We start from the raw sequence: 16,329 nt of genomic DNA on the forward strand, positions 1-16,329 counted from the left end.
CCCTAGCTAGATATGATCATTCCCTATAAAGAATAGGCTTCAGCTTTTTCTCCCCCCAGAATTTATGGTGCTTTCATCAATAAGTAAGGACCCAAGAATTTCATACCGCCTGATCATGGCAAAGGTGCGTGTTATAGTGTAAGCATTGGCTCATAATATTGAATTGCAATTTGCAGCAGAGCAGGCGTGCATTTGGCCTTTGAAATCTGCATCAACCCCTCATTGTATATATATATATATATATATATATGCAGAAAAGCTTTTGACAAGTAAATTTTCTTAACCGTCTAATAAATTAACCAGTTTTTCTCTTTCGTTTTAATGGTTGGGTTGTGGGGTAAAACTGACATGAAGTTTAATGTAGAGATGTGGATAGATCTCATTTGGTGGTGGTGGACAGTACGTGCTGTGTAAACCTTGCATTCGAGGTCTTAAGTTTGATTACCCTTTCTCAATATCATTTGTATAAAAATGAGCCAAAGTGAAAACCCCAAATTTAAGTCGAGTATTGAGGCTCATATACTATCACAAAGCCTTTTGAGTTATGAAAATCTGTCTTGTCTTGTGGGAGAAGAACATAGATTCTGGATGAGGTCATGATAAAATCTTTAGGTATAGCTTATAGGAACATAAATAGTGGCGTGTGCATCGTGCATTTGAAAAGAAAAGGGTGGCACTGGCACACTGATATGTATGCTGCCTGCAGGGGTTTTGAACTCAATCATGCTTCAAGCTTCCCACAAGTTCAATTTCCACCACACTTGATGGATATGTTTGACTTCCCACCCACTCAAAACTTAAAAAGAACAGCAACAATACAAAAGGTACTTGTAGCGTGGCGTGGGTAAAGTGCCTCTGAATCGGCCTCTGATTTGGGATTTTGCTAATTTCTTTGTTTTTCGAATCCCTCATCAACGAACAAGAAAGAAAAATAATATACATGACTGAATGACTGAAGCAATAATGCTTGACTTGCCAACTGCCATAAAACTATATAGACGAGAAGGTCCACAAGTGTTTCTCGATACGACTTCACCATGTATGCTTATGCAAAAATATATAGATGTTGCAAGAGTCTTAGATATTGATAGGGAAAAGAAAGCATCACAATAATCATCTCTCTTAAACCAAATATGCATTGATTTAAAATATTTGACAAAAGAAAATTCAGTAGCAACAAATGATCATTATATAGAACCACCAACACATACCTTCAACGAAAATGAGAATTTGTTGCTGTCTCGGCTCATTATTTTAAAAAGTTATGTAGTTGGTCGTGGAATGAGTCCACGATTAGTGATTAAGTGTCGGTGATATATAATTTTGCAGTTTGATTACGTTGACTAATGATTTATTGTCAATTTGGGTGGTGCTTGTCGAATGGATGGAATTACACAAAATTAACTTTCTAAGGAATTTGACATTCGAGGGAAAACTATTTTTACAAAGTGAGGAACCTTGAAGGTCAAGGTTTTTTTTATACTTTTGTTGACTTTATAGTCAACTTGGTTTTTGACCCATTTTTTCAATCCAATTCGACTCGGTTTTCTAGTTTTCCGGTCTGGATACTCAGTTTTTAGTAAATGCTTTATTGAGTCACACACTCATATGTATGCTGCCTGCAGAGGTTTTGAAACTCAATCATGCTTCCCACAAGTTAAGTTTCTTCCACCACACTTAATGGATATGTTTGACACACTCAAAAAACCTAAAAAGAACAGCAAGTAACAATACAGAAGAAGGTACTTGTGGCGTGGTGTGGTAGGTGCCTCTGAATTGGGATTTGCTAATTTCATTATTTCTTTGTTTTAACATAACAAAATCCATTTCAAATCCCTCATTTTCTTAAATAAACAAATTTCTCTCTCTACCCATTACCCTAAGAAAGAAAAATAATATACATGACTAAAGCAAAAGCAAAATGCTTGGCTTGTCAACTGCCATCAAAAGTGGAAATTCACTTGAACAACATAGCGCATCCTAATCTGCTCGACATTGTAAACTATGTACTCATTGTACAGTAAAGCACCCTGCAAGAAGAGACGAGATTTCAATTACAAATTATACAATGAAACTGCCTTTCTATAAAAGTTCCAAATCAAATTCACATCCAAGGTAATTCTAAGAAATGATGTATTCTACCTTGGGCTCCGAATTCTCTTTCGGCTTTCCAAGGGGAACCACAACACCATCATCTAGTAACCGAGCTTGGGAAAGATCTGGTTCAGTTCCTCCAACTCCTTTAGTGCTGCAATATTAGGTTTCATAAGCAAAACCATTATGACAACTAATCTCAGGAAAATTAAGTTAACGCAACGCACATTTTAGTTTTGAAAAAGGGCAAGATAATATAAAAGCATTCAAAGGTCAATTCTCAACCAAAGAAGATAAAAGGTTTATTTGGTAAGGAAGATAAACTTAGAATGCGCGATGCAAAATTCCATAAGCATAAATGACGAGAAGAGAGTTTTATCAATTAATCAGTTTAATGTTTAGCAACTGGATGTGAGTGTCCAATAAAGAAAGCTCTGAATAGCATAATATTAGTGTCCAATAAAGAAAATAGAGACACAACCTTAGCTTCCCTTCTGGTAGCTTGTCAGCATCATACTTAGCAGTTAAAAGCTCAGCCATGTCACCTAGTGCAACCTAAAGAGAGATACATTAGAACATTAAACTCAACTATGACGAAGGTGGCTCCAGCTTCCAATATGAAAATGATAGCTAAAAGATAAATGCACTACTCCCAGAAGAAAATCCATGCTAGCATGGACCAACCAACTCTGCGACAATCAACATGCAGTGCAAATAAGTGTAACACATGCATGTGAAGTGCAGTCCCTCAAAGTATTCTGTTGGGCATTCAAGTGCAGCGGATTAATGGTTCGGAAAATGCAAATTTTTATCCAGAGGGATATTTCCCATATATGATTCTGGATCTTATTGGTATGCAATGTATTGATTTGATAATCTGATGTTAATCCACTCTTAACACCAGGTCATTTTAGTAGTAAACTTATGTTTTTTACTGGCTGAAACTTGAAAGACAACCTCACATAGAAGCAGCACACCAGCTGTACAACCATCAGTAGCATAGCAATAATTTGCACTTTTGGAGAACATGTCGGCAAAGTAAATCCCTTTCCCGAACATGTAACCAGTCACTGGTGCTTCAGGTGGAGCTATTCGTAAGCCTGGGTTGTCATGACACATGTTGTTTGAAATTAATAAGCAGTTCTCAATGAATTATTCATAGTGTATGTGTGCAAGTGCGCAAACACACACCCAATATTAAGTATATTAAGAAAATAGAGCAAAAACGATCACCTTGAGATAATATTCCTGCCCAATTCGTGAGCCGTGAACCATGCCATAAAAGCATTCTATTTTTCATACTACTAAACTGCTCAGAGTAAAAACAAGATTAGGAAGTGCTCAAAATGCAAAACTAGGGGGATTCAAAACCAAAAGGAATTTTTTTAATAATCGCTAATCCAAAATAGACCATCCTAACCTTTCTGAAACGTTCAACTTCACCCTCTTTTGATGCACGGAATATCTGAATGATATCAACAGCATAATTTGAATGCGTTTTTGCATGAGTATTATGCAAATACTTCGCAATCTGACAACAGCCATAAAAAGGAAAAATATCAAAACTAAAGAGCAGATTGAGCAGCTAATAAATCATTAGCTCAGTTTTCTTTTTATATTCAAACTCCCATTGCTTATAACTCATAGATACCATATTAAATTCATCAGAATCAGCACCAAGCGGTGTCAGTTCACAGCGTAGGCGTTGGTAACTGGAATACAAGGGATCTTCCTACAATAACGGCAGAAACATACATTAATATACTTGCCACATGAAAGCACCGACATAGAAGATGAAGATTCTTATTAATATGAAACAAAAAGTTAAAAAGTGGTTGGATTTTACTTGTTTAACATGAAAGCAATATGGATGGAGAGAGAGAGTTAATGATGAGAGGGCAGCACATGCATATAGTACCCGTACTTTGCTTCAACTAAACTGAAGAAAATTCAAAATGTTTGATCATGAATTGCCAGTTTGAAATTTATAATGTGACTGAGCTTCTCTAAATGCAAGGGGTCTACTGGCACATTTTATGAGTATAAAGTCTTAAATGGTGCAAGTAGGACCCTCTCCATAGAATTGCATTTTAGTCTTGCAATATAATATCCAGAAACACTGAACAATGCCGAAAACTTCCAGACATGGAAAATCTGCAAGTGAATAATGAGGGATAAGGCTAAAAAAGAATTACCTGCATTCCAGTATCATCCTTCAACAACTTTGTTGCGACCACAATTTCATCTAGTGCTTCAACCTTCAAGTAGATAGGAGTAAAGAATGTATTTTATAATCAAGGCGAAAAATTAATTGTCACACAAATATAGCATCGCACTGATAGGCTACACAAGATTATGTCGAAAGGGAAATAACATTATATATCAACTAGTGGAAGTTCTTCGATGAACTATACCCACATATACAAGAAAGAAAAACAAAAAGAATTACCATTTCCAACTTCTGTTTCAGTTTCTGAGGAGTATCAATCACAAAGTTACCTGCATTACTCATATATATGCCCAAAGCAATTAGATTTCTTTTAGTATAAGTAAAACAAAATGAATACTGACCCATATACTGGGTATGCCGTATGCTCAAGGCATGCTTCAATCAGAGAGATAGATAGAAATATATTAACATATAAGTCCATATATATATACATATATATATATATATATATATATAGAGAGAGAGAGAGAGAGAGAGAGAGAGAACTCACTCATTTTTTTAAATCCAAAGTCATGAGGAATGACAGTGTAGAATTCTCTGAAAGAGGAAATCTATCAAAAATTGGGATTCCGAAATTCTAGAAAGCTATCATTAGATCTTAAAAGCTAAAGGTACCAAAAAAAAAAAAAACAGGTCAGATCTGCATTGGATCTAACATGTTGTTGGAATTATGAATGAACTTAGTCAAGCATTTTGGTGAAAATATATATTCAGAATTTAACTAATAAAATCACTTCTAACAGGGGGAAGGGGGAGAGAGAGAACCCTTACCCACTTAATTGTTCAATTGTTCTCCTATTAGACCCGCCAATCACATCAGCAATCCTCTTCAGGATATTATATCCCTATATGTTTTAAAAAATAACAAGTTATTGGTTTGTTGCATCTTTCATGGAGAAGCAGATTAAAGGAGAAGACACTTCATGTGAAACTTAAATGTTTTGCAGCCAAATACACACAGTAGCACTAGAGTTCCAAATTGTTTCTTTTTGTTTGGGTCAACAGTTCCAAATTGTTTCCAGTTAACTTAGATAACACAAAGTATCCTTTCGAGTTGTTCAAGATTTCTCCTTATCATATCTAGAAATCAACTCGAATACCCAGAGGTAAAAGCTTACCTTTGAAATTGTTGATTTGCTAAGCTTACCAAGAGGTAACTTATCAGCATTGTATCCTACCAAAGAAGAAGAAGAAGGTGTCCGAATAAGGGAACCAAAAAGCAGTTAACTAATCAGATTACTGAAAAATAAAAAACTGAAAGTGTCTAAATAAAATTCTTATTCCTGTGTTACTTAAGCAACTGAATAACTTAGATTATTATGAGTTGTAAGTTGCAAAATAATGTCTTTTTGACAGAGAATCAGAAATCAACCAACCTATTTCCATCATATGCTGCTTCATCATGCTGATGTTGCATATAAGAGATATAAACTTTGCAATGCGAGGCTCAAGTTGTGTTTCCAGAGGTTGACCTCTTAAAGCAGAGTCATTCTTTTCTTGTACCTGCTGATGATAATCAAGAATTAAGAAGGAGCAAACAAGATGATTTTCTTCTCCACCCCTTCCCTTCTCCCACAACACACAGAGGTCATCTGACACTCATCTGTTGACCCCTACACATTGAGGCTATGAGAGGCAAGATTGAAATATGAAACACCTTTTGAAAATGAGAAATATATAACATAAATGGGAAATACAATTCAATATTGTCTTGCTACCAACAGGATCTCCTATTTCTTTATCGTATTTTTTCTTTGAAGCGACAGGTCCTCAGTAATTTGCAACCAAGAATAGCTTCAGGGCATTGTCAGTATCTCTAGCATTCAGAAAATGCAAAGATAAGCAAAAAGTTGTGGATACTCACAGACAATTGTTTTTCCTCTTCGTTGTAATCCATTTCTATCCACATATAGTGGTGCGGGAAAGACTCGAACATTTTACGATTGGACCAATCATTCTTTGTTTTGTCATAGAATTTCTGTTTAAACTCATTGATTGCGCTGTCACGGGATGTGTAAGGGCCTTGTATCTTGTTTTGACCCTTAACACCTACTCTCCCCCATCTATAGTAAACCATGAAAGTACCACCAGCATCAGATTCTGCACGTCAATTCATAAGAAATAAAAATAAGTATACATTGCCTGAACTGGTGTAACTCCAAATGTCATTAATCCCATAACTCATTGGAGCAGATCAAACTTCATTTATGTGAGGTGACAAAAGCATAAATAATGTTTCTGTAATCCGTTAGAATTAATCCTTGTAATCAGTATTTGTTACAAACTGAAATCAGATTCAGTCAAATTTTGTATAACTTCATAAGTTTCATTGCTTGAACCACATATGTGCTTGATTAATAAACCCAACTGAATCTATATTGACATGAATTCTTAGTTACGACAATCCAAACATCTAGTAGACTAACTAATTAATTTTGAAATATATATTCAGTGAAATTTGTTGAAGGGAGAAAGAGTTTTACCAAGAACTTGAATCACATAGAACTTGTTATTGTTGTAACCAACATTTGTCTGGTTCAACATGGCATCATATACATCATCACCCTACATTCAAAAAGATCATTGGTCAGTCCGAATTTGAAACGAATCAAACTGACATCAATTACCTTCCACTAAGCACGAAATGCAATTAACTCATTAAGTGGCCCTATTGATAGTATATAGACTTGCCAGTTGCAAAACATGATAATGTGCCTTTATGTGTTCTGGTAGCCACTGATCCAATACCGCTGCACCCTTTTTGGTAGCAGTTACGATCTTCTCCTTGCTGCCATTTCCTTCTTCATTAGCTACCACCAGACCACAGCATAAAAAATAAGTTACCCAGTTCTAATGAAAAAAGAACATTTTTCAATGCAGATAAAGACTAAGACATCGATTTCTAGCCCTGGCCTACAATATTGTATTGGCAACCAATCAGAGTTTGAAAGCTCATACCTCCACCTAGAGGAATGTCATCTGAATCTTCAGAAAGCCTCTCCAGCAGTTCTTTTTTAGACCCAGTTGCCGAAATTCCACGAAGAGTAGCTTGTTCGCGCAGTTGCTTTACACTCATGTCCTGGAACTCGTCGGTGGCCTTGATTTTCTCGGACCCAGTTGACTCTCCATCTTCATTTGATTGTCTTCCCCTCTTTCTACTAACAATTGAAGCTGAAACATCACTTGCGTCGGGGGGTTGCTTGTTTTCTTGGCGAAGAGCGACCTCGAGCCTCTGAAGCTGCAGGAACTCAAAATCAATAGTTGGTCAAAGTCTCTTCTACCTAGAGAAGAGAGAGAGGGAGATAAGGGTGTTGTCAGACTGACCAGAGTGGGTTTGTTTCCGGTGGTGGTGAGACCACGTTGAGCCAATTGATTTCGGAGCTCTTCTACCTTAAGCTTGCTAGCCATGGGAATTCGGAGAAATGCGTTTGAAACTGTAAATAGAAGGGGGAAGGAAGGGGGGATTTTGTAGCGGGAGTTTGGAGTGTGGAGGGAGGAGTGGCTTGGCTTCTCTATCTCTAGCGTTCGCGGCAAGCTTTTTTGGCGGGCTATTTCACAATCTCTTATGGGTTGGGCCTTTTCTGGTAATGGAAGAGGATGTTGTGGCTTTTCGGTTTTGTGTAATGGAAGCATTGGGCTTTAGAAACCAATAATAAGGCCTACTTATAGATGTCGTGAAATCTTAACAAAACTTATAACTTGGCCCAATTCTTTCATTAAAAAGAAAGAAAAGGCTCATACGAATAAGCCCTGGCTCCTTGGCCCGAGTCTTTAGCAGGACTAGCCTCTTTGCAAGTCAATGTCATTTTTCATTGGGTTGGACTCTATTGGCAGATTTCTTTTCATACAAACAATAATCTAAATTTTTTAAAATTAAATTAATCTAACTTATCTATTTATCTATCTACTAGCCTCTTCGCAAGTGCTTCTGCGCCTGCGAGAATTTTTTTTAAAAATTTTTTAAATTTTAATTTATTTTATAATAAAAAAGAATAATGGGTAGTTGTGTTCTATAAAAATAGGATCCATTATCTAATTTTTCTTTTAAATTTATTTATTTATAATATAAAAAGTGTGAATTTACCATATTATCCTCATTTAATTAATAAATTCAATTCTTAATGTTTGCATTAATCAAGGGTATTTTTTGGTATTTTGAATGTTTCACCATTATCTGCCTTTTAAAATATTCAAAATACCAGAAAATGCCATTAGTTAATGCAAATATTAATTAAATGAGGATAATATGGTAAATGCACACTTTTTTATATTTAAAAAAAATCAGATAATGGGTTATCTATATATATATATAAAGCAAAAGGCAGAGAATGGTAAAACATTCAATATACCAGAAAATGTTATTGGTTAATGCAAACATTAAAAATTAAAATTATTAATTAAATGAGGATAATATGGTAAATTCACACTTTTTCATATTAAAAAAATATTAGAATTAAAAGAAACATCACATAATTGATCCTATTTTTATGGAACACAACTACCCATTATCTTTTTTTAATTCTAAAATAAATTTAAATTTTTTTTAGAAAAAGCCTCTTACAAGTGCGGAAATGCACGCGAAGAGACTAGTATTTTTATAAAACACAACTACCCATTATTTTTTTTAATTTTAAAAAAAAATAATTTTTTTTTAAAAAAAATAATAATTAGAAGAGCATGTGCCAAAGGGCTAGTTCAATTAAAAATAGAAGGCAAATTTTGGGACAACGGGGCTCACTGCCCTCACCCACTTCAAGAAGATTTTTAAGATATTATACTTCTGTAATCTTTTCGGTGATCAGACTGGGAATCGAACTGGGGTTGGGAAAAGCACGTGCGTTTCCTACTGATTTCATCTTCTTCCCGCTTCAGATAATATGATACCGATACTATTCTCTTCTCTTTACGTTTCAGTCTAATTTAACTTGGCTAATGCCATAGCCATGGACTCGATTCTGCACTCGTCCTTGGAAGAAATCTGTTCGGAAGGCCGAAACGGTCTCCCTCTCAAATCCCTCTGTTCCAGGCTCCAGTCCTCTCTTTCCTCCTTCAATCTCGACGTCTCTGATCGGGGCCTCAAGCAAGCCTTATGGGCGGGGCTTCGCTCTGTCCCCACCCTCAAATTCCAGAGCCAGAATCAGAAGGTCCAGTACAGCCCAACCGACCCTTTGATCCAGTCCGTCCAAGACGCAGAGAAGCTCAATGTGAAGCTGGTAGCCGACCAGCGGCTCATGAACAGCTTCTTGGGCCTCTACATTGCCCACTCTTCCATTGACAACATGTGCCAGTATCAACGCCAAACACTCGAAAGAGTTGCCGGTGCTAGGTACCAGCTCTTCCTTGTTTCATATTCAAAATCCAATACTCTTCCTTGTTTCATATTCAAAATCCAATACTCTGCATGAGTTTATAATTCAATCTTCACTGGTGTAGTTTTGAGTTGAACTTGATTTGTTTTTGCCTGACGATTGTAAGTCTCATTTTAACGAATCTTCATTGGAATTTTTCTTTCTTTGTCCGATACAAGTTTGGTTTTTCTAATGAATATGAAAATCTGTAAAATTGGTAATTTTGTTGTGTTGTTTGCAGTTTCTTAATATAAGAAGTTAGTTGATTGCAGTGTGAGCCGAGAAACCTTACTAGTCAAGCTAGAACTTTCTTATATTGACATGATAGGAATCTGTTGTTAGACTAACCTCGCCCTCTCTCTCTCTTAGACTTATACTTTTGGAGTGCCGCCGAGATAATGATTTTGTAGGTTGACTAATGATTTACTGTCAAATTGGGTGCTTTTAGAACGGATGGAATTACACAAAGTCAACTTTCTAAGGAACTTGGCATTCAAGGTGAAAACTACCATTACAAAGTGAGGAACCTTGAATGTCAAGGTTTAATTGTGAAGCGACCTGCACTGGAGAGGAAAAAGAATGCTGGTGATGAAGGGCAATCAAGCAACAATTTGAGTGTGAGTACTAATGTGATATACTTATATCGCTATGCAGAGAATTTAAGCTCTCAACAAAAAATTGAGATTACCAAGGTAGAACAGACTAAGGAGAGTTCTGGGAATGCAAAAGAAATTCCTGCAGGTGGAGATGGTTTTTCTGGAAAAGGGGTTAAAGAGGATGTGCTTGTGAAGAAGGACTATTTAATATCAGCAATGAAGGCAGTCTGTGATAAACTTGAACAAGCCAATGGGAAGGTTACATTTCGTTAAAGTTTTGATAGATCTATCAAGTTAGTTCCTTTTACAGTTTATATTGAATTTGTTTATGTTATTTTATTGTTAAAGGTTCTTGTTTCGGATATCAAGAAGGATCTAGGTTACAGTGGAACTCGTCCCGGGAATAGAGCTTGGAGGAAGGTAAAATTTCATTAAATATGTATTTGTTCTTAATCTCTGTATTAGCAATTTGATAAGTTATACTGATTTTTATCATTGTATTGTTCCCTGCATATTCTTCTTCCAGATTTGTGGCAAATTGGAAGCTGCTGATATTGTGAAAAAGTTTGAAGTTCAAGTGAATAAGAAGGTTTCCTGATAATCTTTTTAAGCAAACATCGTTTCTCTTGATTCCATGTTCAATATCGTGTTTCTTTATTCTTTTTATTTATTTAACATTCTCTTAGATACAAATTTGCAGTCCCTTTTTATAATATGATTTTTCCTTGCTTTAGATGAGTATGTTCACTATTGCTTTCTGTTTACTGCAAAAGTTAGTTAGGGTCATAATTTAAATTCATGATGAATTTGAATGACAGTTCAATTGCTTGTTATGCTCTTAATTTTTCCTTGTTTGTTATAAATTATAATCAAGTTCTAACTGGTCTAGGACAAGGACATTTCGTGTTAGTTTGTTGGTCATGACCTGATATCTCTTTTGCATTTTGGACAGGTTGAGCAATTCCTGGGTTTGCTGAAAAAGTTTTGTCCAGTGAGTTTTGATCCAAAAAATCCTGGGCAGGTATTGCTTAGGACTGGTTTTCCTCTTTCTTGGATGTGTTATATTGTTTTCTTTAATAGCATAGGATGGACTACTGGTAGTCGTCATTGTTTTGTGCTCTTACTTTTTCTTTCTTTTTTTCAATCAAATTAAAGGGAAAAAAATTGTTTGGCAGGTGAAATTCATAAAGAAATGTCAAACCACTGATCTGCTTGTAGAACTTCCAATTGAGCATCAAATTCAGGAATTGATTAATGCTGCAGGCTCAGAGGGCATTATTATGTCTAATGTGAGTGCATTAATTTCTTGAGCAACTATGTTTTATTTAAAGTGATGAAGGTTAAAAGGATTTTGTAGTTTGATGTTATTGTCGGTGTTAGCCAGTGAAATCCTTTGTTACTATTTATTCTGGTAAATATTTTAGCGTTGCTTGGTTAGAGCTTGCTTTGTGTGGTAAAATTCCTGCCATTGAGAAAAAGTTGCATTTCACCTATAAATTCCTTGAAGTATTTATTTATTTATTTGCTATATACAGGTTTCGAAGAGGCTTGGAATTGGCAGGAAAGAGAGTGATAAGCTGATTGAAAGTATGTGCTCTAGGTTTGGGATGATTAAGAAGAAAGAAAGAAACAAAAAAATCCAAGAATATCGAGTTTGGGCACTGGGGAAATGCAATTCTGAATCAGCCAATGCATTCCTTAATAAATCAGAAAATCTCAATCAAAATCAAACTCTTTCCACATGTGACTATTCAACTTTGACAGGTGATACTGCTAAACCTGGGAATATGAAAAATGGAGATATTAGTGCTGACCCTTCTAGGTGATTTTTGCTGAATCTAACCATATGCATCTCTGTCCCGGATTACAGAAACGGAAACAAATGACACCTCATCAGAAAGACCACCTGCTGTGTTAAAGCCATGTAGACCATGTCTGTCTTTGACAGTGGATGGTTCCATAAGGGAAGAAAGGATAATTAAACAGTTACAGGTTTTTGTTCTAATCCATTGCCTTGAGGATTTTCTGGTCATCTTATTATCCCCATTTTCTGTATGTTTGCTTCATGGCTTGTTCAATATTTAGTACAAATAGTGTATAATGGCAATTAAAACCATATTTTAAATTACACAACTCACTTCACTGAATTAGAGGTACTCATGCAATATATTTAAACCTTCTGATCAATGCATGTTTTCCCCTGTATTACCACTCTCTGGTGCTTCATGCATGTTATGATAAATGCCAACACCTTAATGGATTCAGGATAAAGGGGATGGAGTTCAATCTCAAAAACGTAAACATGCTTCCCTGAAAAGGAAGAGAACTTCTGAAGCAAGGTCAGTAGAGTTCACAGAAGTTGACGAGGTAACTAGACGGTTGAAAGAGCAGAGGCTTGCTACATTACCTGTTACTGAGAAACAATTAATGGAAGAAAGAAATCTCTTGGACACTTCTGGCGAGCATGACTCACATTTGCATGCATTCCAGAGGGATGGTGATCAAGAAATTGAGCAGGAACCTGAACCAAATGAAGATGGTGAGGGGTGTTATTCAACCTTAAGCAAGTGTGCTTTTTCAAAGTTGAAGCCGACACGACAAAGCAGGTTTTCATGGACTGAGGAGGCTGACAGGTAAGGGAAGAAGATGTGTAAATTATCCTAGAGCCATAAGTATAATCTCATTAAAGCTATCTGTACGGGCAATAAGGCATCTAATATGTAACATGTCATTGTTGACCATGAGAACAATCTGATATCTGATAACATGTCATGGTTGCTTCTATCACATATTAGACGTTAGCAGTCAATAGAATATTAAAAGCATCAGCCAAGGAATTATAGGATATTCCAATTAAATTTTATTTTTTTTATTTTTTTTCTGTTTGTGTATGCTGATGCTGGCACATCAGTGTTCTTGACTTAGGAGACTGAATGATGGTCGTACAAAAAAACAAAATTTTCACTGGAAAGATGAAAGCATAATGGTAACAAATTTTTCCAAAGACTGCGTGAGTGGGAGATTTCAGATTTTTCCTTTCCATTTAATACATTGGTTATTTCTCTTTTTTGTATCTGATGAAACATAGGACTCCTTTTATTCTTTCCATGCAACAATTTGTTTTACTATTTGCATTTAACTTATATTGATATCATTCCTTTAGGCAATTGGTTATCCAATATGCAAGACGCTGTGCAACTCTTGGGGCAAAATATTATCACCAGATAAGTTGGGCTTCACTTCCTGACCTTCCAGCACCTCCTAGTACCTGCAAAAGAAGAATGTCATATCTGAAGAATAGTAATGGAAAATTTAGAAAATCTCTAATGATGCTCTGTAACATGCTCAGCAAGCGATATGCAAAGCTCCTGGAAAAAACCAAGAACAGGTCACTAAACAATGATGAGTGCAGACAACTTTTGCAAGGTTCAACAGGAGAAGACTATAACATGAATTTTCCCAACATCAGTGGCCATAATCAAGGGAGGAGTCTTCAGGAAGAACCATGGGATAATTTTGATGACAATGATATTAAAAAATCCCTGGATGAGATACTTCACAACCAGAGGATGACTAGATTGGATGCCACCAAAAGATATGGATCTACCTATGAGGAAGGATCAGATCTTAATACAAATGCTGAAGAAGATGTAATTACCCAATCCCTACAACTTAATTTTACAAGTATTAACAGCTCATCGAATGTGCTATATACTTGATTAATTCAACATATAGCCTAGTAAACCTACCCCTCTCTCTCTCTCTCTCTCTCTCGATATATACCAGTTATTTGTGTTTGTGTACACTGAAGTTCATCTGCACCTGTATTGTAACGATTTGAGTACTTTCTTCCCTTATTTTCCTAGTATATGCCAATATCTGGCTCATCTAGTTTTTACTGAAATACTTTTTCACTTGCAGGACCCCAAGGAATCTGAATTAATTGTATCAACTGTTCCATATGAGGATATTCAGAATCATAGAGGCGTTTCTGCACAAAGACTAAGTTGTCAACAACTTCATAACAACTTCTTTAAACTTTTGCATGAAGGAGTTGTTAGTACACCAGCGTACAAATCTTTGGCTGTAGAGCTGTTTAAGCTTGTCTTCTTGAGTACCACAACAGCACCAGAAGAACAAAACCTGGTTGCAGAAATTCGACAGCGTTACTCAAAGTGTGATCTTTATGCAGCTCTGAACTACCTAAGAGATAACAAAATTTTGGTAAGTCTTAGTTTCTGTTGATTATTGGATTGAACATTCATTCTTTGCAGTGCTTGAATTGAAGTCCAAGCTTAGTCCAACGAGATTCTTATTCACTTCTCCTTAATAGCTTAATATGCATTGTTTGTCTTAATGTCCCTCATATAATCCTGTTCGTCTAATTTATAAGTAGTATATATTTCATTCCTGATTAAATTTTATTTGGCAGATTGGGGGTACTGACAGTCAACCTTTATCTCTCTCGCCTCAGTTTTTCCCTAATATTTTCAAGTCACCATTTCCAATTGATTCTGGAAAGAGAGCTGCCAAACTTTCTCATTGGCTCCACGAAAGGGATAAAGATCTTATGGAAGGGGGGATTGATCTCTCTGAAGATTTAGAATGTGGGGACTTATTTCATTTGTTTGCTCTAGTTTCTTCAGGTCAGCTGTCAATTTCCCCATGCTTGCCTGATGAAGGAGTGGGTGAGGCTGAAGATTTGAGAAGCTCAAAACTCAAAATTGAAAGCAATGAATGTTTGAACACTAAAAAACTAAAATCCTTGGTATCCGAAAGTGAAATGATTTCCCGTCGAGAGAAAGGTTTCCCAGGTATCATGGTATCTGTATATCGTGCAGAATCTTCTGCATCCAATTGTGTAGATTTTTTCAAAGATGATGACACTTCAAGTGGTGAAAAACATTTTGGTGGAAATGATCGACTAGACAGCACTTCAGTGATCCCCCGTGCAGGAGATTGTGATTCTGGTGGTGCTCATTCACAGAGGGAAACAAATATGAATGTTAATGATGTGCATAAAGTGACCATTCTTAGTTCCCCTGAAGAGGTTGCTGAGCGCTCGTATGAAAAACAAACTTGCAGTGTGCCTGAAGGCTGCATGGAAGTTGTTTCAGCTAGAGGACATAGTGACAATGAATCTTCTAAATTCACTTGTGGTAAATTATGTGTGCCAATACTGCCATGGATAAACGGTGACGGGACCATTAACAAGATTATCTATGAGGGACTCAGACGGCGTCTTCTTGGGATTGTGATGCAAAATCCAGGGATATTAGAGGTACTTGCACTCTGAGTTTATACAAATTCTATTTGTATGGCTATAAAAAAAACATTGTTTTTGCTACTTCATGTCCCCTCTGCCTTCTATAAATCAACTGTTACATAAGCGTAAAGCTCCGAAGTTGAAGTAACTAGCAATGTCATTAAATCAAGAAGTTATCAATCTCATGATTATTGTGCTGAAACAAATAGCTTTAACTGCAAAGATACTGTAATGTTTCTCACCTAATTTTGTCATCGTTTCCTGTTTTAGGATGAAATTATGGGGAAGATGGATGTACTGAATGCGCAGGTATTCCGATCCACGATCTCTTGCATGACCAAGTTTATCTTCTCATATATTACGTCTGCTCTTCCTTTTTGATTCAGTAGTGCTAGTGCTAACTTCTATATTTCTTACAGACTCGCAGAAAATTGTTGGAGTTGATGGTTCTGGACAAGCATGTTCTTGTGAGGAAGATGCGTCAAAATGTATACAGTGGCCTCCCAGCAATTCTAAGGACCCTCCCTGAAATCAGTTTCCCTCCACAAAAATTGGTTTTCCGTGAGCATTTCTTTGCAAATTCCATGAGCTCGTCCTTGCTGTAGAGATGTTTTAGCTCTGTTGGAGAATTATACTGTATGGATGGGCCATGGATAATCAACCACTACCAACAATGGGCACCCATTGCTTTTTTCCCATTGTTATTTATTGTAAATCTAATCAATCTTGGTGTTGTGAAAATTTCATTCCATTAACAAGTTGAAGCAAAAGACAGAACGCAATGCCTTCTGTTCG

The 16,329-nt window shown here is 36.2% G+C and overlaps 2 protein-coding genes across 5 annotated transcripts; one reads left to right on the forward strand and one right to left on the reverse strand.

Annotated features, from left to right (window-relative positions):
- Positions 1,907 to 8,029, reverse strand: LOC18768712 (poly [ADP-ribose] polymerase 2). Of its 3 annotated transcripts, none has more exons than XM_007199551.2 (18): positions 7,649 to 8,022; positions 7,283 to 7,562; positions 7,016 to 7,134; positions 6,808 to 6,889; positions 6,189 to 6,424; positions 5,701 to 5,827; positions 5,443 to 5,498; positions 5,096 to 5,169; positions 4,815 to 4,861; positions 4,544 to 4,593; positions 4,290 to 4,352; positions 3,746 to 3,826; positions 3,515 to 3,625; positions 3,328 to 3,403; positions 3,052 to 3,194; positions 2,576 to 2,649; positions 2,143 to 2,248; positions 1,907 to 2,030 (listed from the first exon to the last, which is right to left on the reverse strand). In XM_007199551.2, exons 1-18 carry the CDS (start codon positions 7,955 to 7,957, stop codon positions 1,944 to 1,946), a joined length of 2,121 nt encoding a protein of 706 aa, XP_007199613.2. In that variant the 5' UTR covers positions 7,958 to 8,022; the 3' UTR covers positions 1,907 to 1,943. The 3 variants fall into 3 exon arrangements, 2 of the variants coding, with proteins under 2 accessions (XP_007199613.2, XP_020425332.1); XM_020569743.1 differs by having other exon boundaries at positions 5,701 to 5,830; XR_002272805.1 differs by lacking the exons at positions 1,907 to 2,030; positions 3,052 to 3,194 and having other exon boundaries at positions 2,158 to 2,248; positions 5,701 to 5,830; positions 7,649 to 8,029.
- Positions 9,140 to 16,255, forward strand: LOC18768713. Of its 2 annotated transcripts, none has more exons than XM_020570577.1 (14): positions 9,140 to 9,650; positions 10,121 to 10,526; positions 10,617 to 10,688; positions 10,795 to 10,857; positions 11,221 to 11,289; positions 11,444 to 11,557; positions 11,804 to 12,032; positions 12,139 to 12,260; positions 12,534 to 12,901; positions 13,432 to 13,918; positions 14,190 to 14,492; positions 14,701 to 15,549; positions 15,805 to 15,843; positions 15,954 to 16,255. In XM_020570577.1, exons 1-14 carry the CDS (start codon positions 9,268 to 9,270, stop codon positions 16,137 to 16,139), a joined length of 3,690 nt encoding a protein of 1,229 aa, XP_020426166.1. In that variant the 5' UTR covers positions 9,140 to 9,267; the 3' UTR covers positions 16,140 to 16,255. The 2 variants fall into 2 exon arrangements, with proteins under 2 accessions (XP_020426166.1, XP_020426167.1); XM_020570578.1 differs by having other exon boundaries at positions 9,569 to 9,650; positions 10,327 to 10,526.

Source organism: Prunus persica, chromosome G8 (genome assembly GCF_000346465.2).
Source record: "Prunus persica cultivar Lovell chromosome G8, Prunus_persica_NCBIv2, whole genome shotgun sequence".
Classification (NCBI taxonomy): Eukaryota; Viridiplantae; Streptophyta; class Magnoliopsida; order Rosales; family Rosaceae; genus Prunus; species Prunus persica.

Excerpts from the sequence above, each read along its gene's own strand:
- LOC18768712 (XM_020569743.1), bottom strand. The coding sequence starts at position 7,957 with ATGCTTCCATTACACAAAACCGAAAAGCCACAACATCCTCTTCCATTA. Across the intron at positions 3,626-3,745 it reads ATTCTGATGAATTTAATATG|ATTGCGAAGTATTTGCATAA; the intron begins GTATCTATGAGT and ends GGCTGTTGTCAG. Across the intron at positions 2,031-2,142 it reads AAGAGAATTCGGAGCCCAAG|GGTGCTTTACTGTACAATGA; the intron begins GTAGAATACATC and ends CTCTTCTTGCAG.
- LOC18768713 (XM_020570577.1), top strand. The coding sequence starts at position 9,268 with ATGGACTCGATTCTGCACTCGTCCTTGGAAGAAATCTGTTCGGAAGGC. Across the intron at positions 10,527-10,616 it reads TTGAACAAGCCAATGGGAAG|GTTCTTGTTTCGGATATCAA; the intron begins GTTACATTTCGT and ends TTATTGTTAAAG. Across the intron at positions 15,844-15,953 it reads TGGATGTACTGAATGCGCAG|ACTCGCAGAAAATTGTTGGA; the intron begins GTATTCCGATCC and ends TATTTCTTACAG.